The sequence below is a fragment of the Rhinatrema bivittatum genome, chromosome 2 (assembly GCF_901001135.1).
Source record: "Rhinatrema bivittatum chromosome 2, aRhiBiv1.1, whole genome shotgun sequence".
In the NCBI taxonomy this organism is placed as follows: Eukaryota; Metazoa; Chordata; class Amphibia; order Gymnophiona; family Rhinatrematidae; genus Rhinatrema; species Rhinatrema bivittatum.
The window spans coordinates 822,889,461-822,912,973 of record NC_042616.1 but is presented as its reverse complement, the minus strand read 5'-3'; the positions used below and the strand labels follow the sequence as shown (position 1 = coordinate 822,912,973).

At 50.7% G+C, this 23,513-nt stretch overlaps 1 protein-coding gene across 1 annotated transcript in view; it reads left to right on the top strand.

Annotated features, from left to right (window-relative positions):
- Nucleotides 1–23,513, top strand: part of WDR97 (WD repeat domain 97) — a 378,285-nt gene that overhangs the window by 298,844 nt on the left and 55,928 nt on the right. Inside the window, exons 22-23 of the mRNA XM_029587226.1 lie at nucleotides 651–781; nucleotides 21,526–21,682. Of these exons, the coding sequence (XP_029443086.1) occupies nucleotides 651–781; nucleotides 21,526–21,682 (288 nt within the window). The remainder of the gene's footprint in view (nucleotides 1–650; nucleotides 782–21,525; nucleotides 21,683–23,513) is intronic.

Below are 23,513 nucleotides of genomic sequence, written 5' to 3'. Positions count from 1 at the left end.
AAGATTACTCTTTGTTTACTACCTGATAAAGATTCTCTTTTTCAACATATGTATGTTTTTATCATGTAAACCGCTTCGACCTAACACCCCTTGTATGGATGGTATACAAATAATTTCAAAGAAATAAATAATATTCCAGCATTTCCCCTGTACGATTTCCCCACTGCAGCAACCAGAAGATTGTGCTGGCTTGGATGCCCCAGGCCGATTACCTATCAGCTAGGCTTTTAGGAGTTAGAGGCTGCTTTAGGGATGAAATTTTTGGGCAGAAATTGGAGGAATGGCAGATTAAGGGTCCTGCTCGCACTTCTCTGGTACCCAGCTGCCGGGATTCATAAGGGAAGTCCTATTGTCTCGCATGCTGCTAAGGCATGGCGGAGGGAGGAAACATTTGAAAATGCAATGTACGTGCACTGCACTCCTCACCTCCAGTTTTTCAGAGGGATCTGAGAGATACTGCACATCAGCGCCGTGCGACTCTTTATCCCACTGTCCCTGGAGAACACCTGCAATAAGTAAGCAACTTTGCTTTATTCCCATATGGAAATGGGATTTTTCCCTGATGCTGTTATTGCTTACAATGTTGTCTTGTGCCTTTGTGGTGCCAAATGTTCCCTGTCATGATGTCCTTCCTCTCTCTCTCTCTGCAGGGTTTGGAGCTGCAAAAGCAGGAGGAGTTCATCCAGGGTTGTCTGCAAGCACTGACCAAGCTGTGCAGCGAGAGCATCATCCGCTTCTTGGAGCTGATGGTGGAATTCATACAGTTCCCGGAGAGGATGAGGCAGGCAAAGTTTCTCCAACCTCAATGAATGTTTGTGTAAAGGTCTCCTTAGCCTGCAACCTGTAGGAGGTAACGGTGACCTGCACGAGGCGAGGAATCAGCAGAGCATCACATTTATAAAAGGACAAGGGGGAGTGTGGGGGGGAAGGAGGAATCCCCCCCTTCCAACAATATCTGTCTCTCAATCCATCCACCCTGTTCCCATCAGTCTCTCTCGCCCTGATCCAAACAGCCCCTCTCAATCCCTCCACTAGCCCCTTTCTCAGTCTCCCAAGCCTGTTCCCACCACTCTGTCTCTCAACCCCATCCTGTTCCCAAGCCTCTCTCTCAGTCTCCTTCCCTCCACCTGTCCCCACCAACCTCTCTCAGCAGCCCCAACATTAACACCTCCTCTCCTCTCCCTCTGCGCAGCACCAATATCTCCCCTGCTCTCACCTCCTGTCTTTCTCTCTCTCCTCTTCCCCGCTTCTCTGCTCCCACCCCCCTTACTGTCTCTCTCTCAGTCTCCCTCCCTCCACCTGTCCCCACCAACCTCTCTCAGCAGCCCCAACATTAACACCTCCTCTCCTCTCCCTCTGCGCAGCACCAATATCTCCCCTGCTCTCACCTCCTGTCTTTCTCTCTCTCCTCTTCCCCGCTTCTCTGCTCCCACCCCCCTTACTGTCTCTCTCTCAGTCTCCCTCCCTCCACCTGTCCCCACCAGCCTCTCTCAGCAGCCCCAACATTAACACCTCCTCTCCTCACCCTCTGCGCAGCACCAATATCTCCCCTGCTCTCACCTCCTGTCTTTCTCTCTCTCCTCTTCCCCGCTTCTCTGCTCCCACCCCCCTTACTGTCTCTCTCTCAGTCTCCCTCCCTCCACCTGTCCCCACCAACCTCTCTCAGCAGCCCCAACATTAACACCTCCTCTCCTCTCCCTCTGCGCAGCACCAATATCTCCCCTGCTCTCACCTCCTGTCTTTCTCTCTCTCCTCTTCCCCGCTTCTCTGCTCCCACCCCCCCTTACTGTCTCTCTCTCAGTCTCCCTCCCTCCACCTGTCCCCACCAGCCTCTCTCAGCAGCCCCTAACATTAACACCTCCTCTCCTCACCCTCTGCGCAGCACCAATATCTCCCCTGCTCTCACCTCCTGTCTTTCTCTCTCTCCTCTTCCCCGCTTCTCTGCTCCCACCCCCCCTTACTGTCTCTCTCTCAGTCTCCCTCCCTCCACCTGTCCCCACCAGCCTCTCTCAGCAGCCCCAACATTAACACCTCCTCTCCTCACCCTCTGCGCAGCACCAATATCTCCCCTGCTCTCACCTCCTGTCTTTCTCTCTCTCCTCTTCCCCGCTTCTCTGCTCCCACCCCCCCTTACTGTCTCTCTCTCAGTCTCCCTCCCTCCACCTGTCCCCACCAGCCTCTCTCAGCAGCCCCAACATTAACAACCTCCTCTCCCTCACCCTCTGCGTAGCACCAATATCTCCCCTGCTCTCACCTCCTTTCTTTCTCCTCTTCCCCGCTTCTCTGCTCCCACCCCCCCTTACTGTCTCTCTCTCAGTCTCCGTCCCCCCACCTGTCCCCACCAGCCTCTCTCAGCAGCCCCAACATTAACACCTCCTCTCCTCTCCCTCTGCGCAGCACCAATATCTCCCCTGCTCTCACCTCCTGTCTTTCTCTCTCTCCTCTTCCCGCTTCTCTGCTCCACCCCCCTTACTGTCTCTCTCTCAGTCTCCCTCCCTCCACCTGTCCCCACCAGCCTCTCTCAGCAGCCCCAACATTAACACCCTCCTCTCCTCTCCCTCTGCGCAGCACCAATATCTCCCCTGCTCTCACCTCCTGTCTTTCTCTCTCTCCTCTTCCCCGCTTCTCTGCTCCCACCCCCCTTACTGTCTCTCTCTCAGTCTCCCTCCCTCCACCTGTCCCCACCAGCCTCTCTCAGCAGCCCCAACATTAACACCTCCTCTCCTCACCCTCTGCGCAGCACCAATATCTCCCCTGCTCTCATCTCCTGTCTGTCTTTCTCTCTCTCCTCTTCCCCGCTTCTCTACTCCCACCCCCCTTACTGTCTCTCTCCTCTCCAGTGCCCTCTCTGGCTCTCTCACATACACGTTCTGCCATGATCCCCTCCCCCAACATCCATCCCTTTTCAAGTCACTTCCTGCAAAGGCTTTCACCCCCTCTTGTGCTGCCCCATGATTGTGCTTATAAAACCCCTCCCTCTCCCAATCACCATTTCTGGCTCCTCTGACTGTGGCTCGCTGTCACCCATCATCATCCTTTCTCTCCACACATCCCCTCTTCACCACCTCTGCCTCACCCTGCCACCATTTCTGGGTTCCCTCCCACCTCCCCAATTGCCACCTCTGACTTTCTCAGACCCCTCTACTGCCTTTCCCCATTTTATTGTCACCTTCTACCCCCATCCCTGGCTCTCTCATGTCCCCTCCAGTCTCCCAACTGGACCTATCCTTACCCTCTCTCCCTCCCTCTCCTTCCCCCAGCTCAGCCCTGGTCCCTGCACACTTCCTACAGAACATGCGGCAGCAGGGATCCTGGTGGGGAGGGAGAAGGTGCCAGAGAGCCTAATTTTGCATTGCTGACTTCAGAGAGATGTGGAGGGAAACATCTCCCCCACAGCCAAAGCTCCTCCATTGTGCTGCCCTCCCCAACGTCCTGTCATTCATCCCCCTCCACTCTTGCCCTGCTTCTCTTTCAAGCATTCACACCCTTCACGTCCCCCAGCCTACACAGTACAGCTAGAATATCAGTGCATTTAAAAAGAAATCCCCTGCTTGTAATAGTCCCGCTCTAATGGTGCCCTCCTATTGGAGTCCCAGACATGGACCATGTAACCAAACTCTGCGGCTCACTAGGGAGCTTCATGCAGGTGGAAGAGGCAGCAGAGCTGCACGACTCCACTGAGATGATGACAAGTCAGCAGGCTTTCCTTCTCCGGGACCTTCCAACCCCTCCCCTCCCAGGCAGGCACCAGGAAGGGCTGCTCGCTCCCTAATCCACTCCCTCCCTTCTTCTCCTGCAGGAAATAGGAGGGGAGGAATTGAGGCTGGAGTGAGCAGAGCAGATTCAAACTGCCTGATGGGCAGGACAGCTGTTGCCAGAGTACTTTTCACAGGGACTTCTGCTGATAAAATGGTGCTTTTTGTGCAGACATGGCCTTTTACAAAATCACCACCTGATATGCAGGTAATCTTCCACCCGGAGGTTTACTGAGACTGAGCAGAGGGGTTTCTAAGGGGCAGGGCTTGGACTTAACACGCAGACTCTGATTTTAAAAAAATATACAGATACATTTTCACACAAACCTTTGTGAGGATGATCTTGCAGGTGTAACTTGCAGGCAGATTTGGCGGGATAATTCTCAAATGGGGACGTATGAGCATAAGTTCTCTTTGAAAATTGGTGTGGTTTATGTGCATTTCTGACACCTTTCGTATGCACAATCTTACGGAATCACTTCCAAAGTGGCTGAAGTGAAAGAAAGTGGGCTCCCTATGCAGCCGCTGAGCGGCCGGATTCAGAAGGGCCATGGAATGTGCCCGGATAGGTGGAACCGGCTAACCTTAGAGCAGCCATATGGTGCGGCTGAGTCTGCTTCTCCTGGGACCGCCTGTTACTCGCCCCGGAATGCCCTCAACCTAACCAGCTAGAATATAGCCGGTTAAGATTCTTAAAAAAGCTGCTTAGCCATTTAACTTTTCGGTTATCCGTCTAAGGGCTGGATTTACTAATACGGCCGGGCTCTTTGAATCCCGCGGTAACGGGGGAGGGGGCGGTCCTGCATTAGTTTCTAGGCTCTTATATGGTTATCCACCACGTTCTTTCTCAAGCGCCGCTTCAGCGTAATGTTTTGTTTAATGTGCACCGATGTGATATCTCCGATGAACATCGGTGCATAAAGCCGTTAAATGCATAAATAACTACACCATAAAAGGTGTAGTTATTCGGCAAGAAACTGGCAGCGAACACGCAGCGTACCTTTCGCAGTCGGTGAAGTCTTCGCGGCGTCAGCCCCGGTGCCACCCCGACTCCTCCTCTTCCAGGGCTGACTCCGCCCCGATCTTGTTATCGCACGTGATAAGGGACTTTTCACATGCGAAACGTCCCTTATTGCGTGCAATCCACTTGGAAAATGACCCCCTAAATGGCTTTTGAATATCTACCCCAGAATGTACAAAAGAGTGAAACAAAAGTAAGAAAACGCGTATATATTTATTTTATTTATTAACGTTACAACGGTTTTTATTGAGTAAATCAGAAACAAATGAACAGTGGTAACACCGATATTACATATGATCAGGTCCAGATACTACAGCTGAGAATCATTGTTCCACTAACACGAGTACTAGCATGAACCACCAAAACCTCGGAATGTCAACAGCCAACTCATTTTATCCCTCCCATCCCCCCCCCCCCCACTCCTTGGTTGTATGTCTCTCCATTGGCGTAAATTACTGCAAGGTTCCCAACCGTGTCGCAGCCACATCATTCAGTATCCGGCTGCGAATCATGGGTGAGAGAGATTGTAAGTACGAATCCCACACACTGAGGAAGCGGCGCTCCCGTTGGAATGAGGTGATCGCCCACTGCTTGTCCATCAAGAGGAGTCTATGAAGATGATTCCTCCATTGCCAATACGCTGGTGACTCCGAAGATTGCCAGTTTAGTAAGATTATTTTCTTCCCCACAGCAAACGCCTTCCGAAGGAATAAACGTGGTCCCTTTCCTCTGATTGTGCTTTGCGGAATCAGTCCAAACAGTATCAGAGTAATCTTAAAAGGTATCACAGCAGTCAACAACCCCTCCAAATACTGCACCAACCGACCCCAAAATCTGCGCACTCGGATACAATCCCAAAACATAAGCTGTAGAGAACCCTCAACCGCTCCACATTTCCCACAGTGCCCAGTGGGCACCAATTTATAGTGTACAGCCCTGATAGGCGGGATGAAGGCCCTCCACAAAAACTTGAACTGCATCTCACGGTAATAGGAATTTGAGGAGATACAAGATACGTGACCAAAGCATCGCTGTAGGTCCAATGCTGTTACCACTGGGGTCCCAGTCCCATTCCAACGCTCGGCCAAAGCCGCAGTAACTCCCACCACCTGAGTACCCATAAGCTTTTTATAATATTTAGCTAATGTGGGAGTCTTCTGCGTAGATAGGGAAAGAAATGCATCCAATTTGTGAAAAGCTTGGACCTGCCTGATGGCTAAGGGTAGCGAATTGAAATAGTGTTGCACTTGCATATAAGGGAAAACATGTTGAAACAACAATCCATATTGCGCTATTACCTCTTTATGTGACATGAGACGGCCTTCTTCATCTAGAACATGGCCCAAGTACTCTATACCATGCGCTGCCCAATCTTGAAAACCCCGTGTTTGGGAGCCCGGTGAGAACTCTGGGTTACCCCTTAAAGGCAAAAGATAAGCATTCTTTCTAGGGATTCCCAATTTGCGGGTCAGCACCCTCCAGGCCCGTTTCAATGGTGACAGTAAGGCCTCCACCAGCGGCGGATAGGACACTGTTGAGGCATCCGCCTGTAACACATAGCCCAATCCAAGGGGAGCCACCAAAGCCCTTTCCACTGAAAGATTAGTGAATGTCGGGACGCCCCTAAGCCAGTCACGAACTAATCAGAGATTGCCTGCCACATTATACATGTGGAAGTCGGGTACTCCAATCCCCCTGCCCCCAACGATTCTGCAAATACCGAAAAGGTATTTGTGCCCTCCTACCCCGCCACAAAAATTGGCGCAAGGCCTTCTCCAATCGCTTCCTATCGAGAGCCTTAAGAAAAATGGGTAAATTTTGAAAAAGAAAAAGCCATTTAGGCAGAATTATCATCTTAAACAAGTTTAGACGACCCAGCAACGAAATAGGGAGCGAGCGCCAGGCCTCTAATTTTTCCATGGTCTGCTGCAAAAGAGGGGCAACATTACTCGCATATAGCAATGCCAATTGTGCCGGGAGTATGATTCCCAAATAGCGTATGCGAGAATCAGCCCACGATAAGGGAAAGGCCTGTCCCCACCCACCCTTTAAGGACAAAGGGAAGGGCAGCGCTTCAGACTTGCCTAAATTCAATTTGAGCCCCGCAAAAGAGCCAAATTCCCGAATCAATGCCAACAAGATATATTTATTTATTTATTTAACATCACGCACCTCCAAAGTTAGAGGCGTGGAACAGATGTATTTATTTATTTTATTTAAAAATCATTTGCATACCGCTTTTACAAAAATAATATTTGATCAAAACGGTTCACAACTAAAATAAACATAATTTATAAAAACAATAAATAAAATAAAATCTAAAAATAACCAATCAACAAAGTAACAACAATTATCAACTCAAAAAACTTTAACTCACGTGCCATAATATCCGCAATCAAAAGTTAGGTAAACCAAGGAAGGGAAAGGGAAGGAGAAGGGACAAAGGAAAAAATGAACAATATAAGGTAAAAATATGGATCAGCGAGAACTTATTGTCTTGTTAATTGTTGAAAAGCTTTTCCCTGTACGTACCAGATCAGTCCAGGACACCTGGGTTGTGACTCCGCACCAGTAGATGGAGACAGAGCAAGATCTGTCGGTCTTGGCTACATATAGCCACGTGCCTCACCCAGCCCCTCAGTCTTACTCTGTCTCCAGTAGATGGTGCAGGTGCAGTCACAGCCTCTGGCTTAGGCCTGGTAGTTAGTCAGGCTTAGGTTTCTCTAGTTTTCTTTGAAAGTTTAAAAAAAAAACAAAAAACAGGAAGATTTTGCTATAGGGGAACAGCAGAAGGAAGGTCCTCCTGCTGTCCTGCCTCCCAGGGGGGTTCTGAAGGTTCTGAGGGGACCATCCCCCCCCTGGTAGAGGCCGCTGCTAGGGTCGAGGACCCGGCTTTTCTAGTAGCAGCGTTGGGGGTTGACACCGGGGAACCCGGTTCACTCACCCCCGCAGGAGCACAGGCCTCAGGACCGAGGACAGCACCAAGTTAGTAAAAAAAAAAAAAAAGGTTTGCTTTTATTTTGTCGCGCCGGCTCTCCGTTCCTTCGCGGGGCTCTTCTGTCGCGGGGGGGGGGGGGAGCTGTTCCGGCCCGGGTGTTCATTTTAATTATTTTTAATTATTTTTAATTTAGTTTTACTTCTCCTGCCTCACGGTCCCGCTGGATGCCGAGGGGGTCGGCCTGCCGCGCTTGCGGCTCGGCTCGCGCGTGTCTCTCACGCGACGGGGTCTGTTCCTTTTTTTTTTTTTAATTTTTTATTTATTGAATTTTCAAATATTTCAATTTACATTGATAAATATATAGGAAAAATTTGGTAGTTATACAAAGAAAATTCTCAAATTCCAATATAATAGGAAACAAAACATCAGTATAACACTTCCCAAATATTATAGGAAAAAATGAGGGAGACCCAAATCTAAGCGGATTAATAGGAAATTACAGACTTAATTATGCTGAACACGAGTGAGAGAGCAGTTAACATACATTTTTAGTGAGAGTCCAAGTAAGCTCGTAGTTGTTCCATCTCTGTAAAAATATATCTGTTATTTTGATAAATCAGCACACAACGGCAAGGGTACCTAAGATAAAATTTGGCACCTCTGGACACTATCTCATTCCTCATTTTTAGGAATTCTTTTCTTTTCTCTTGAACTTTCCTTGTTATATCTGGGAAGACGTGTATTTGAAAACCATAGAAAAGTTCTGCTTGCTTTTTAAAAGCTCTTCTAAGCATTTCATCTCTTTCAGATGTTTGAAGAAAAGAGATAAAAACCGTTGCTCTATCTTCTATTTTTGCTTCATAGGACTTCTCTAGAAAGTCTGTTAAATTATCTTTAGGGGTAATATTTTCCATGGATTCGTCACTTTGCTGCTTTTCTTCTTTTTCCTTTTCCTGTCTCCCTGGTAGATAGTATAGTTTAGAAAAAGCAGGTACCATTTGTTCTGAATAAGCTAATATATTAATAAAGTAACTTTTTAATCAATTCTTTCAATGGCATCCATTTTGTTCTTGGAAAATTTAGTATTCTGAGGTTATTTTCTTCTCATTAAGTTTTTCCATAACATCCATCTTTCTTTCAACGAAGGATTCTGATTTTATAAGGTTAGTTTGTACTTCTAAATCTGTTTAATTTCTTTTTCATTTTCTACCAGTGATTTTTCCACATTAATTATTTTTTCCTCCAAAACGTTAGTCTTTCCCATATTTTCTTTAACCACATTTGTCAAGTCAATTATAGCCATATTTATTGTGGTCAGGGCCTTCCAAATTTCTTCAATCGTTATTTTTTCAGGCACTTTTAAAGGATAGTTCAACATTACTTGCACACTTTTCCCTCTATCTCCAATGTCTAGAAGACCTTTAGTGCCCGATGCTGGAGACCCAGATTCTGCTATTCCCTCCCTGGAGTCTGAGTTAACAGAACTCCGCCGAAGTAGGCTTGGTGTCCATACCTCTTCTCTGGGAGTCCTCTGATTTTCCTGTAGGCAGTATCCGCTGTTTCCTGCATCTGTTGTTCAACCTCCCCTTCCTCCGGAGGTCTGCTGGGCATCAAAGGAGTTGTTGGCTCGCCGGGGCTTAATGATATTTCCTCAGCCAAGGTGAGGGGCAGCTGCTCTCTGCTTACTTCACCAGCGGCCCCATTCTCCGGCATAAACTGCCCTGCTTGAAACGCTTCCTCGATCCGCGTGTGACGATAGGAAATCTCTGGCGTAGAAGCAAGGACCTCTCGGATCCTTGCATTTTCGTTTAGTATGTGCATGGAAATTGTTTTCAAAAAGAAAAAGCAGTCTTAGGAAATATTTAAGGAAATTTCGTTAAGCAAACGAGGAGCTCAGTCGCGTTTGTGCTCACATCGCGGCGGCCATCTTGGATCTCCGGGGTCTGTTCCTCTTGCATTGCAGGCAGTGAGGGACCGTCTGGGGCCGGTCGGGAGGACCGGTTCCGGTCGGCGTGATCGCCGCCGCGTGCAGGGAAGGCTGCAGACGGGCCTGCAGATCTCTTCCCCGTCAGTGCGGGAGTGGCGGCCATTTTGGGGTCAGCCCGGGAAATTTCGCAGGAGGCCGCGGTTGATGGCGGCATGCCTCCCGCGCTTTCCCCGCAGCGGACACCCTCGGGGGGGGGGGGGCTGACTCACCAGTGGAGGCCAGCGAAAGTGATTATTCAGAGTCTGACTCCTCCTTCTCCTCGGATTTTGCGTTTTTATTGCGCAAAGTCCTCAAGTACAAGGGCCGCAGGCACGGAAAGGGAAAATCTCGTGCCAAGGGATCCGGCGGAGGCTCTGTATCCCGGAAAAGAAAATCCGGGGCTGTTTCCAGAAGAACCTTAGCGCCCCCTAGACAAAAGCGTCCATTGAGAGGCGTTCTTCAGGACACGGACTCGGATTCCCCGTCGCAGGACGAGGGAGATTTGACTGAGGAGCCCCCGGGGGGGGGGGGAATCGATGGTGCCACTGGGGACGGGTCCTCTCTGCCCGGTACTGGCAAAGGCACGCAGGCCGTCGACGGCGATGACTCAAAGGTGGTCCGCCTATTTCGGAGGGATGAGCTGGTCCCACTTATCCCGGCTATCCTCCAGGAGCTGGGGGTGGAAGCACCTCCGGTGGTCTCTCGGCCTGACGCAAACATGGACCCGGTGCTACTGGGTCTCACCGGACCAGCCGTGGCTTTCCCGTTCCACTTTGCCGCGCCCAATATCTTGTTCCGCGAGTGGGGTACGCCAGAGCTGGGCCTGAAGGTCAGCAAGGCCATGGATAAACTTTACCCACTACCAGAGGATGCCCTGGAGCTTCTCCGGTTGCCAAGGGTGGATGCTGCGGTATCGGCGGTGACGAAGAGGTCGACAATTCCGGTCACAGGGGCCACGGCCCTCAGGGACATACAAGATAGAAAGCTTGAGCTGCAGCTGAAGAAGATTTTCGAGGTTTCGGCTTTGGGGGTCCGAGCGGCCATCTGTAGTAACTTCGCCATGCGGGCGAGCCTGCGCTGGGCCCAGGTTCTCCAGGCCAATGCTGACCTCTTGAGGAAGAGGCCACGCAAGCAGACCGTCTGGAGGCGGCAATAGCTTATAGCGCTGATGCTCTATACGACCTCCTTCGCACTTCAGCCAGATCCATGGTTTCGGCTGTTTCAGCGCGGCGTCTCCTTTGGCTTCGCAACTGGGCGGCGGATGGATCGTCCAAGGCCCACCTCGGGGCGCTAGCGTTCAAGGGAAAGTTGTTGTTTGGCAAAGAGTTAGATGATTTGATGTTGTCCCTCGGGGAAAACAGGGCCTTTAAGCTGCCTGAAGATAGGTTTCGGACTCGATCTTCTTTTTCTGGTAGGTCTAGGTTCCGTGGGAACAGGAAATCTCGGCCCCAGCGGTCCTCCGGTCCCTCATACCGTGCGGGTTCCTCCCGATCCTCTTCCTGGCCGCAGTCCTTTCGAGGGAAATGGTTCAGTAGGCAAGGGGGAGCCCCTGGGGGCTCGGGGTCCAAGACCTCCCAATGAGATACGGCCAGTCCATACCTTGCGTCAGCTCCAGTCGTTCGTCCCAAACGTAGAAGCTCGGCTGGAATTGTTTTACGAGGAATGGGCCAAGATAACATCGGATCAGTGGGTCCTCAGCGTGATAAGAAGAGGCTACGCGTTAGATTTTGCAAGGACGCCGACAGACAAGTTTCATTGTTCCAAAGAAGGACGGCATAGCATGGCCAATCTTGGATTTAAAAGGGGTAAACAGATGTCTTAGCATTCCCCATTTCAAAATGGAGACTATTTGGTCTGTGATCGCCTCGGTCCGCCCGGGCGAGTTTCTAGCGTCCCTGGACCTCACGGAAGCGTACCTCCATATCGGCATCCAGCCGTTTTATCAACGGTTCCTCACGTTTTGCATTCTGGGCAGGCACTATCAATTCAGGGCCCTTCCCTTCGATCTTGCCAAGGCTCCCTGCACATTCACGAAGGTAATGGTAGTGGTAGCGGCTCAGCTCCGACGGGAAGGGTTTCTGGTGCACCCCTACTTAGACAATTGGCTGATTCGGGCCAAGTCCGAGAGTCAGTGTCGGCAGACAATAGACAGGGTCCTCCGTCTGTTGCGCTCCCTGGGCTGGGTGGTCAATCTCAACAAGAGTCATCTGGTTCCCACCCAGTCTTTGGAATACCTGGGCGCCCGCTTCGACACCAGGCTGGGCAAGGTGTTTCTTTCCAGGGAGTGGGTGGGCAAGCTTCAGAGTCAGGTAAGCCGCTTATTGTCTCTTCAGCTTCCGCTGGTTTGCGATTATCTGACGGTTTTGGGTTCTATGGCCTCGACGCTTGCTTTGGTGCCCTGGGCTTTTGCCCACCTGCGTCCGTTGCAATCAGCATTGCTTTCCCGCTGGAAGCCAGTGTCGGAAGAGTTCCATCTACCACTGCCGCTCCCGGCTCAAGCGAGAGTCAGTCTGCGCTGGTGGCTGGAAGTGGATCACTTAACGTGTGGAGTGTCCCTGCTAGTGCCCGACTGGACGGTGGTCATTATGAATGCCAGTCTCTCCGGCTGGGGAGCGGTCTGCCTGGGCAGGACAGTGCAGGGCCGGTGGTCCTTGGCTCAATCTCAGTGGAACATCAGTCTCCTGGAAACCAGAACGGTAAGTCTGGCGCTGCGGTCCTTTCTCCCCCTGATTCGGGGACAGGCGGTCCGAGTGTTGTCGGACAATGCTACCACCGTGGCCTACATCAATCGCCAGGGCGGGACGAGAAGTCCGCTGGTGGCGGAGGAGGCGCAGCGCTTGATGAGCTGGGCGGAGCGACATCTCAGCAACATCGCGGTGTCTCACGTCGCCGGAGTCGACAATGTTCAGGCGGACTTCCTCAGTCTTCATCACCTGGATCCCAGCGAATGGGAACTGGCGCAGGACGCCTTTAGTGCTATCAGCAAAAGGTGGGGGACCCCACACATGGACCTGATGGCCACGTTCCAGAATACGAAGGCCCCACGATTTTACAGCCGAAGGCGGGAACGAGGGGCCGAAGGTGTCGACGCGTTGGTTCTTCCTTGGCCGACGGACGTGTTGCTCTATGTGTTCTCTCTGTGGCCGCTGATAGGCTAGGTGCTTCGGCGCATAGAGCTGCACTCGTCCACTGTGATCATGGTGGCGCCGGAGTGGCCGAGGCGCCCGTGGTTCGCGGATCTCATCCAACTTTCGGGGGATGCTCCCCTTCATCTTCAGGGGTTTGCGGGGCTCCTCCGTCAAGGCCCCGTTTGTTTGGAGGATGCGGATCACTTTTGTCTCGCGGCATGGCTTTTGAGAGGCAGCGCCTGAAGAGAAAAGGTTATTCGGATGCGGTGATTTCCACGTTGTTGCGGGCCAGGAAGCAGTCCACGTCCTTGGCTTATGTCCGGGTCTGGGCGGTCTTTGATGATTGGTGTGTAGAGCACAGCCTGGATCCTGTTTCGGCTCCCGTCTCCGATATTCTAGCGTTTCTTCAGGCTGGCCTTGCTAAGGGTCTCTCGTGTAGTACTCTACGGGTTCAGGTGGCGGCACTGGGATGCCTGAGGGGCAAGGTACATGGGGTGTCTCTGGCACTACACCCGGATATAGCGCGTTTTCTTAGAGGGGCTAAGCATTTGCGTCCCCCGTTGCGCCATCCTTGTCCGTCCTGGAATCTCAACTGGGTACTTTACGTCTTGTGCTCGTCGCCTTTTGAGCCACTCAAGCGGTCGACACGCAAGGATCTCACGTTGAAGACGGTGTTCCTCGTTGCTATCGCCTCGGCAAGGCGAGTATCGGAGTTACAGGCGTTGTCATGTAGGGAGCCATTCCTAAGGATCTCGGATTCTGGGGTTTCCTTGTGGACAGTTCCTTCTTTCTTACCAAAAGTTGTGTCGGCGTTTCATTTGAATCAATCAATTGATCTGCCTGCCTTCCCTGTTGCAGACTTGTCGGATCCGAAATTCAGGGAACTGCGGAAGCTCGATGTGCGGAGGGTCCTCCTTCGCTACCTGGAAGTCACTAATCCTTTCAGGATTTCCGATCACCTCTTTGTTCTGTTTTCAGGTCCAAAAAGAGGTGGGGCGGCTTCCCGGACTACAATCGCACGTTGGCTCAAGGAGGCCATTGGCTTGACCTATGTGGTACGGGGTAAGTCGGTGCCCGTGGGTCTTAGGGCTCACTCTACACGGTTGCACGTGACTTCGTGGGCAGAGTCCTCGCAGGTCTCGCCTCGAGAGATTTGCAGGGCGGCTACCTGGAAGTCGTTGCATACTTTCACTAGGCATTATCGGTTAGATGTTCAGGCCACTGATTCTGGGGGTTTTGGAGAGAGAGTGCTCCGAGCGGGACTCTCTGGTTCCCACCCTCGGTAATTTGGCTCTGGTACATCTCAGGTGTCCTGGACTGATCCTGGTACGTACAGGGAAAGGAAAATTAGTTTCTTACCTGATAATTTTCGTTCCTGTAGTACCATGGATCAGTCCAGGATCCCACCCGTGTTTCTGAAGTAACGGAGAGTCCGCTCGCTATTTGATTGTTCAGCTAATCTGATTTCTGATTTCTTGGTTCGCTTCTCCGGTTGAGGAGCTTTGCTCCAGTTGGGGTTTTTGAATCGGGACCCATTGGAGTTAGTTATTTAGCTTGTTCTACTTTGACATTACTTAAGACTGAGGGGCTGTGTGAGGCACATGGCTATATATAGCCAAGTCCGACAGATCTTGCTCTGTCTCCATCTACTGGTGCGGAGTCACAACCCAGGTGTCCTGGACTGATCCATGGTACTACAGGAACGAAAATTATCAGGTAAGAAACTAATTTTCCTTTTTGGCTTTGCCTTGCTTTGTTCCAGTCACTTGACCTTGTCTCCAGTTTACTCCTCTTTGAGTTCCAATCCTTGTCATGTTCCAGTCCTTGTTGGACTGAGAGAGAGAGAGAGTTTCCAGCCCTTGCAGACACCAGACTACAGATCTGTTCTTTGCTTCAGTCACTGTTCCAAGTCTTGATTCCTGCTCCAATTCCTGTGCCAAGTTCCAGGCTGTGCACCGAGCTTCAGTTCCAAGTCATAATTCCAGTTCCATGTTCCAGCTCAAACTCCAATTTCTGCTCCAACTTCCGGGTCCAGTCCAGCTCCCAGCTCTAATTCCTGTTCCAGCACCAGCACGCCGGGATTTTTCTCCCTGCTTTAACCCCAGTCTCTTAAGAGTACCAGCATGGCTAGGAAACCTAATACGGAGGCTCACTGGGGTACTAAGACCTGGCCACTGAGTCCCTGTCATGGGACGTCCAATGAAAAGACATGAGCTAAATATGCAATATCTGTGTGTGTGTGTATGGAAGATTTGGGAGGAAGTGTTATGCTGTCCCTTTTTCCTGCCCTGAAAGGATCCTCGAGAGCTGCGTGTTACAGGAAATCCATTTTCAACTTGCGATTCGAATGCAAATTGCACAGGCAAATTGCATTCATTCGCTTAGGCAATTTTGGCGCTCAAGGCAGCGCATTAGCGAACGCCGACGTCACACACCACGACGCCAAACGTCTTGACGTCACGCCTTGAGTGCCCAAATTGCACAGGCATGCGCAGGCGTGCATTCATTCACTGCCGGCGGGCGCGCATTAATCGAGGCACCCGCCAGTAAGTTTACTTTTATTACACTTTTATTACACTTTATCCTTTGTTTTCGCTTTTGTTTTCACGTTTTTTTGTTTCACCCCTTCGCCCTTTCCCTCCCTCCCAGCGCCTTGCTTCGGGAGGGAGGGAGAGAGGACCATCCACTTCCTGGTACCTGTCATTTCAAATGTCATTTGGAATGACAGGTACCAGAGCACCCAGGATACTGTATAGGCGCTGTATAGCGCTCTATACAGTACAATGGATTGCGCGGGCCTAACGCTTCACAGACGCTTCTTGGATGCCGCTTACATTTGCATGAGATTATAGTACAGGATCGAGCGGTAGGTGAGATGGAGTGTGCGTGCGTCAACCGCGGGTGCGCCCGGTGCTAACGCAGCTCTTCCTACCACTCCTTACAGGATTGACCTGGTTGTTAGCAGTAATTTTGTTCTGGGTTTGACAGTTGCATTACTACGTTTAACATAAGGCTTGGGGGTAACCTGCACGGAGCAGCAGTTACTCCCCTTAACAGAAGGCATGGGGGTAACCTGCACAGAGCAGCAGTTACTGCCCTTAACAGAAGGCATGGGGGTAACCTGCACGGAGCAGCATTTACTACCCTTAACAGAAACATGGGGGTAACCTGCACGGAGCGGGAGTTACTACCTTTAACAGAAACATGGGGGTAACCTGCACGGAGCGGCAGTTACTACCCTTAACAGAAACATGGGGGTAACCTGCACGGAGCGGCAGTTACTACCCTTAACAGAAACATGGGGATAACTGCACAGTGCGACAGTTGCTATCTTTAACAGACACATGGGGGTAACCTGCACGGAGCAGCAGTTACTACCCTTAACAGAAGGCATGGGGGTAACCTGCACGGAGCAGCATTTACTACCCTTAACAGAAGGCATGGGGGTAACCTGCACGGAGCAGCATTTACTACACTTAACAGAAACATGGGGGTAACCTGCACGGAGCGGGAGTTACTACCTTTAACAGAAACATGGGGGTAACCTGCACGGAGCGGCAGTTACTACCCTTAACAGAAACATGGGGGTAACCTGCACGGAGCGGCAGTTACTACCCTTAACAGAAACATGGGGATAACTGCACAGTGCGACAGTTGCTATCTTTAACAGACACATGGGGGTAACCTGCACGGAGCAGCAGTTACTACCCTTAACAGAAGGCATGGGGGTAACCTGCACGGAGCAGCATTTACTACCCTTAACAGAAACATGGGGGTAACCTGCACGGAGCGGGAGTTACTACCTTTAACAGAAACATGGGGGTAACCTGCACGGAGCGGCAGTTACTACCCTTAACAGAAACATGGGGGTGACCTGCCCGGAGCGGCAGTTACTACCCTTAACAGAAACATGGGGGTGACCTGCACGGAGCGGCAGTTACTACCCTTAACAGAAACATGGGGGTGACCTGCACGGAGCAGCAGTTACTACCCTTAACAGAAACATGGGGGTGACCTGCACGGAGCGGCAGTTACTACCCTTAACAGAAACATGTGGGTAACCTGCACGGAGCGGCAGTTACTAACCTTAACAGAAACATGGGGATAACTGCACAGAGCAACAGTTACTACCCTTAACAGAAACATGGGGGTAACTCGCATGGAGTGGCGTTACTATCCTTAACAGACACATGGGGTTATCCTGTACAGAGCAGCAGTTACTACCCTTAACAGAAAAATGGGGTTAACTCGCATGGAGTGGCATTACTATCCTTAACAGACACATGGGGGTAACCTGTACGGACCGGCAGTTACCACCCTTAACAGAAGGCATGGGGGTAACCTGCACAGAGCAGCAGTTACTACCCTTAACATAAACATGGGGGTAACCTGCACGGAGCGGCAGTTACTACCCTTAACATAAACATGGGGGGTAACCTGCACGGAGCGGCAGTTACTACCCTTAACATAAACATGGGGTAACCTGCATGGAGCGGCAGTTACTACCCTTAACATAAACATGGGGGTAACCTGCAGAATGTGGCAGTTATTACCCCTTATCAGTAATATGGGGGTAGCCTGTATGAGGGTGTGTGTGTGTGTGTGTGTGTATGTGTGTGTGCGAGAGACAGGGGGAGTCTGTATGAGGGGGTATGTTTGTGTGTGTGTGTGTGCGAGAGACAGGGGGAGTCTGTTTGAGTGTGTGTTTATGTGTAACAGACAGAGGGGGAGTCTGTATGAGGGGTATGTTTGTGTGTGTGTGTGTGCGAGAGACAGGGGGAGTCTGTTTGAGTGTGTGTTTATGTGTAACACACAGAGGGGGAGTCTGTATGAGAGTGTGTTTATGTGTAAGAGACAGGGGGGAGTCTGTATGAGGGTGTGTGTGTGTGTGTGTTTGCAAGAGAGTGAGGGATCCTGTATGAGGGGGTGTGTGTGTGAGAGAGAGCGAGGGACCCTCTATGAGGGGATGTGTGTGTGCGAGAGAGTGAGGGACCCTGTATGAGGGGATGTGTGTGTATGTGCGAGAGTGAGGGACCCTGTATGAGGGGATGTGTTTGTGCGAGAGAGTGAGGGAGCCTGTATGAGGGGATGTGTGTGTGAGAGAGAGAGTGAGGGAGCCTGTATGAGGGTGTGTGTGTGGGAGAGAGAGTGAGGGAGCCTGTATGAGGGTGTGGGTGTGTGGGAGAGAGAGTGAGGGAGCCTGTATGAGGGTGTGTGTGTGAGAGAGTGAGGGAGCCTGTATGAGGGTGTGTGTGTGTGGGAGAGAGAGTGAGGGAGCCTGTATGAGGGTTGTGTGTGTGGGAGAGAGAGTGAGGGAGCCTGTATGAGGGTGTGGGTGTGTGGGAGAGAGAGTGAGGAGCCTGTATGAGGGTGTGTGTGTGTGGGAGAGAGAGTGAGGGAGCCTGTATGAGGGTGTGGGTGTGTGGGAGAGAGAGTGAGGGACCCTGTATGAGGGTGTGTGTGTGTGTGTGTGCGCGACAGAGTGAGGGAGCCTGTATGAGGGTGTGGGTGTGTGGGAGAGAGAGTGAGGGAGCCTGTATGAGGGTGTGGGTGTGTGGGAGAGAGAGTGAGGGAGCCTGTATGAGGGGGTGTGTGTGTGTGTGGGAGAGAGAGTGAGGGAGCCTGTATGAGGGTGTGGGTGTGTGGGAGAGAGAGTGAGGGAGCCTGTATGAGGGTGTGGGGTGTGGGAGAGAGAGTGAAGGAGCCTGTATGAGGGTGTGGGTGTGTGGGAGAGAGAGTGAGGGAGCCTGTATGAGGGTGTGTGTGTGTGGGACAGAGTGAGGGAGCCTGTATGAGGGGGTGTGTGTGTGGGAGAGAGAGTGAGGGAGCCTGTATGAGGGGGTGTGTGTGTGGGGAGAGAGAGTGAGGGAGGCCTGTATGAGGGTGTGGGTGTGTGGGAGAGAGAGTGAGGGAGCCTGTATGAGGGTGTGGGTGTGTGGGAGAGAGAGTGAGGGAGCCTGTATGAGGGTGTGGGTGTGTGGGAGAGAGAGTGAGGGAGCCTGTATGACGGTGTGTGTGTGTGAGAGAGAGTGAGGGAGCCTGTATAAGGGTGGGTGTGTGTGAGAGAGTGAGGGAGCCTGTATGAGGGTGTGGGGGTGTGGGAGAGAGAGTGAGGGAGCCTGTATGAGGGTGTGGGTGTGTGGGAGAGAGAGTGAGGGAGCCTTATGAGGGTGTGTGTGTGTGGGAGAGAGAGTGAGGGAGCCTGTATGAGGGTGTGTGTGTGTGGCAGAGAGAGTGAGGGAGCCTGTATGAGGGTGTGGGTGTGTGGGAGAGAGAGTGAGGGAGCCTGTATGAGGGTGTGGGTATGTGGGAGAGAGAGTGAGGGAGCCTGTATGAGGGTGTGTGTGTGTGAGAGAGAGAGTGAGGGAGCCGGTATAAGGGTGTGTGTGTGTGAGTGAGTGAGGGAGCCTGTATGAGGGCGTGGGTATGTGGGAGAGAGAGTTAGGAGCCTGTATGAGGGTGTGTGTGTGTGGGAGAGAGAGTGAGGGAGCCTGTATGAGGGTTTGGGTGTGTGGGAGAGAGAGTGAGGGACCCTGTATGAGGGGGTGTGTGTGTGTGTGTGTGTGCGCGAGAGAGTGAGGGAGCCTGTATGAGGGTGTGTGTGTGTGTGAGAGAGAGTGAGGGAGCCTGTATAAGGGTGTGGGTATGTGGGAGAGAGTGAGGGAGCCTGTATGAGGGTGTGGGTATGTGGGAGAGAGAGTGAGGGAGCCTGTATGAGGGTGTGGGTGTGTGGGAGAGAGAGTGAGGGAGCCTGTATGAGGGTGTGGGTGTGTGAGAGAGAGTGAGGGAGCCTTATGAGGGTGTGTGTGTGTGAGAGAGAGTGAGGGAGCCTGTATAAGGGTGGGTGTGTGTGAGAGAGTGAGGGAGCCTGTATGAGGGTGTGGGGGTGTGGGAGAGAGAGTGAGGGAGCCTGTATGAGGGGGTGTGTGTGTGTGAGAGAGAGTGAGGGAGCCTGTATAAGGGTGTGTGTGTGAGAGAGAGTGAGGGAGCCTGTATGAGGGTGTGGGTATGTGGGAGAGAGAGTGAGGGAGCCTGTATGAGGGTGTGGGTGAGTGGGAGAGAGAGTGAGGAGCCTGTATGAGGGTGTGTGTGTGTGTGGGAGAGAGAGTGAGGGAGCCTGTATGAGGGTGTGGGTGTGTGTATGTGTGCGCGAGAGAGTGAGGGAGCCTGTATGAGGGTGTGTGTGAGAGAGTGAGGGAGCCAGTATGAGGGTGTGTGTGTGTGTGAGAGAGTGTGAGGGATCCTGTATGAGGGTGGGTGTGTGAGAGAGTGAGGGAGCCTGTATGAGGATGTGTGTGTGTGTGTGAGAGAGTGAGGGAGCCTGTATGAGGGTGTGTGTGTGTGTGTGTGAGAGTGTGAGGGATCCTGTATGAGGGTGGGTGTGTGAGAGAGTGAGGGAGCCTGTATGAGGGTGTGGGTGTGTGTGAGGGATCCTGTATGAGGGTGGGTGTGTGAGAGAGTGAGAGAACCTGTATGAGGGTGTGTATATGTGCACTAGAGAGAGGGAGCATGTGTGTGAGAGAGGGAGGGTCAGAAGGAGCCTGTGTGAGGGGCAGTACTGAGAACGGGGTCAAACTCTGGGACTGGTGATAGAGTGGAAGGGGGTTGAGCCTAGAGGTGGAGGGGAGAGATACTGGCAGGTGGAGGAGTTGGGGCCTGAGGGAGCAAAGTGGCCAGGGTAGTAGGGAGAGCGAGTGGAAGGGACACTCTTACAGTGAACTTCTAGGGGAATTCTGCTCAAAATATTTAAACTCTGCATCTTTCTGTATTAGATTTTTAATGTATTGCTGTCATGTATATTGTGTTATTTTGACGCATATAAAGTATGCAGAATTTGAATTTGTTTTGCGCAGGATTCCCCCAGGAGTAACCGGGTGACAAGCTCCAAGCATTCCTGACACAGGTATGGGGGGTAGAGGTAATGGTGCGGAGGGAGATGGACTCGGGTCTGCAGTGACACTGGAGCCAGGACAATAATTAGGTTCCTGTGTAAAGCCCCTGAAACCAAGATGCTAAATGTTGCCACTAAGAGTAGGAGATGTGCAGCCATTTTTGAGCTTTTTCCTGTCATCTAAGGCGGAAGCCATTGGCTAGGATTGTTGTGAGCTATGGCAGGGAACGAGACTAGCACTCTAGCACAATTCAGGACAGCTTCCCGGCTCTCTGGCCGCAGTGCTCTGAGGTTATGGATGGCTTGCATCTCTCTGCCAGAGAGCACGGAGTGAGAATGGGGCCAGGGCGGGTGACTGGAGCGTGAAACATAAAATCCATTACAATAACATCTTCTGCAAGACAGGTTAATATTAGGTAACGTGCTGGATGCAGAATATCAATGCAGGATACCAGGATGAATGCTGATGGCTGGGGGAGTCTGGGGGGGTCAGTACTTTACAGAGTTAGGATTCAACCATAGGATAATACATCTGCAGGGAGGGAATCCCACAGCTTGCTGAGGAACAAGGGGACCGTGCGTTTGCAGATTTAGGCCACACTGGCACCTTTAGGGGCAGGTGAAGAGGTCACAGGAGCCCTCCTGTTTCAGATCTCAGTCTCTGGGAGGGGGGTTGGAGGTGGCCAGGCAATCTTTCGGGTCCCTTTTGCAGTTTGGCAAAGCACCAAATGTGATTTAGCAGCTTTTATCACTGCAGTAAAAGTGATGCTGTCATTCCATCACAATATCCTGTGCCAGCGATGACGAACCTTGTTCTTTTCGGCAGGAAACATGTAATGACTTTATTTGAGCTGCTGGGCGTTCATGATCCAGAAGGATACTTCTATAAGGAAATGATTTCCTGGCATGCAAATTACCTCACCAGAATAGCGCAACGGAAGATATGCTACCAGTGGCTGCTGGAGACGGTGCAGCGATTTCAGGTACTGCTGTTTTTCCTGGATGCTCCTGCTAAGTGCAGGCACTGCTGCTTATTCCTGCTTGCATTGCTTATTCCTGAGTGTGTGTGTGTCTCTGTCTTTGGAAGTGTCCCTCAGTATCTGGGACCTGACATGTTAAAAACATAAGAACATGCCATACTGGGTCAGACCAAGGGTCCATCAAGCCCAGCATCCTGTTTCCAACAGTGGCCAATCCAGGCCATAAGAACCTGGCAAGTACCCAAACACTAAGTCTATTCCATGTAACCATTGCTAATGGCAGTGGCTATTCTCTAAGTGAACTTAATAGCAGGTAATGGACTTCTCCTCCAAGAACTTATCCAATCCTTTTTTAAACCCAGCTATACTAACTGCACTAACCACATCCTCTGGCAACAAATTCCAGAGTTTAATTGTGCGCTGAGTAAAAAAGAACTTTCTCCAATTAGTTTTAAATGTGCCCCATGCTAACTTCATGGAGTGCCCCCTAGTCTTTCTACTATCCGAAAGAGTAAATAACCGATTCACATCTACCCGTTCTAGACCTCTCATGATTTTAAACACCTCTATCATATCCCCCCCTCAGTCGTCTCTTCTCCAAGCTGAAAAGTCCTAACCTCTTTAGTCTTTCCTCATAGGGGAGCTGTTCCATTCCCCTTATCATTTTGGTAGCCCTTCTCTGTACCTTCTCCATCGCAATTATATCTTTTTGAGATTTGGCGACCAGAATTGTACACAGTATTCAAGGTGCGGTCTCACCATGGAGCGATACAGAGGCATTATGACATTTTCCGTTTTATTCACCTTTCCTTTTCTAATAATTCCCAACATTCTGTTTGCTTTTTTGACTGCCGCAGCACACTGAACCGACGATTTCAATGTATTATCCACTATGATGCCTAGATCTCTTTCTTGGGTGGTAGCACTTAATATGGAACCTAACATTGTGTAACTACAGCATGGGTTATTTTTCCCTATATGCATCACCTTGCACTTATCCACATTAAATTTCATCTGCCATTTCGATGCCCAATTTTCCAGTCTCACAAGGTCTTCCTGCAATTTATCACAATTTGCTTGTGATTTAACTACTCTGAACAATTTTGTATCATCTGCAAATTTGATTATCTCACTCGTCGTCGTTCTTTCCAGATCATTTATAAATATATTGAAAAGTAAGGGTCCCAATACAGATCCCTGAGTCACTCCACTTCCCAGTCCCTTCCACTGAGAAAATTGCCCATTTAATCCTACTCTCTGTTTCCTGTCTTTTAGCCAGTTTGTAATCCACGAAAGGATATCGCCACTTATCCCATTACTTTTTACTTTTCCTAGAAGCCTCTCATGAGGAACTTTTGTCAAATGGCCTTCTGAAAATCCAAGTACATTACATCTACCGGTTCACCTTTTATCCACATGTTTATTAACTCTTTCAAAAAGGTGAAGCAGATTTGTGAGACAAGACTTGCCCTGGGTAAAGCCATGCTGACTTTGTTCCATTAAACCATGTCTTTCTATATGTTCTGTGATTTTGATGTTTAGAACACTTTCCACTATTTTTCCTGGCACTGAAGTCAGGCTAACTGGTCTGTAGTTTCCCGGATCGCCCCTGGATCCCTTTTTAAATATTGGGGTTACATTTGCTATCCTCCAGTCTTCAGGTACAATGGATGATTTTAATGATAAGTTACAAATTTTTACTAATAGGTCTGAAATTTCATTTTTTAGTTCCTTCAGAACTCTGGGGTGTATACCATCCGGTCCAGGTGATTTACTACTCTTCAGTTTGTCAGTCAGGTCTACCACATCTTCTAGGTTCACCATGATTTGGTTC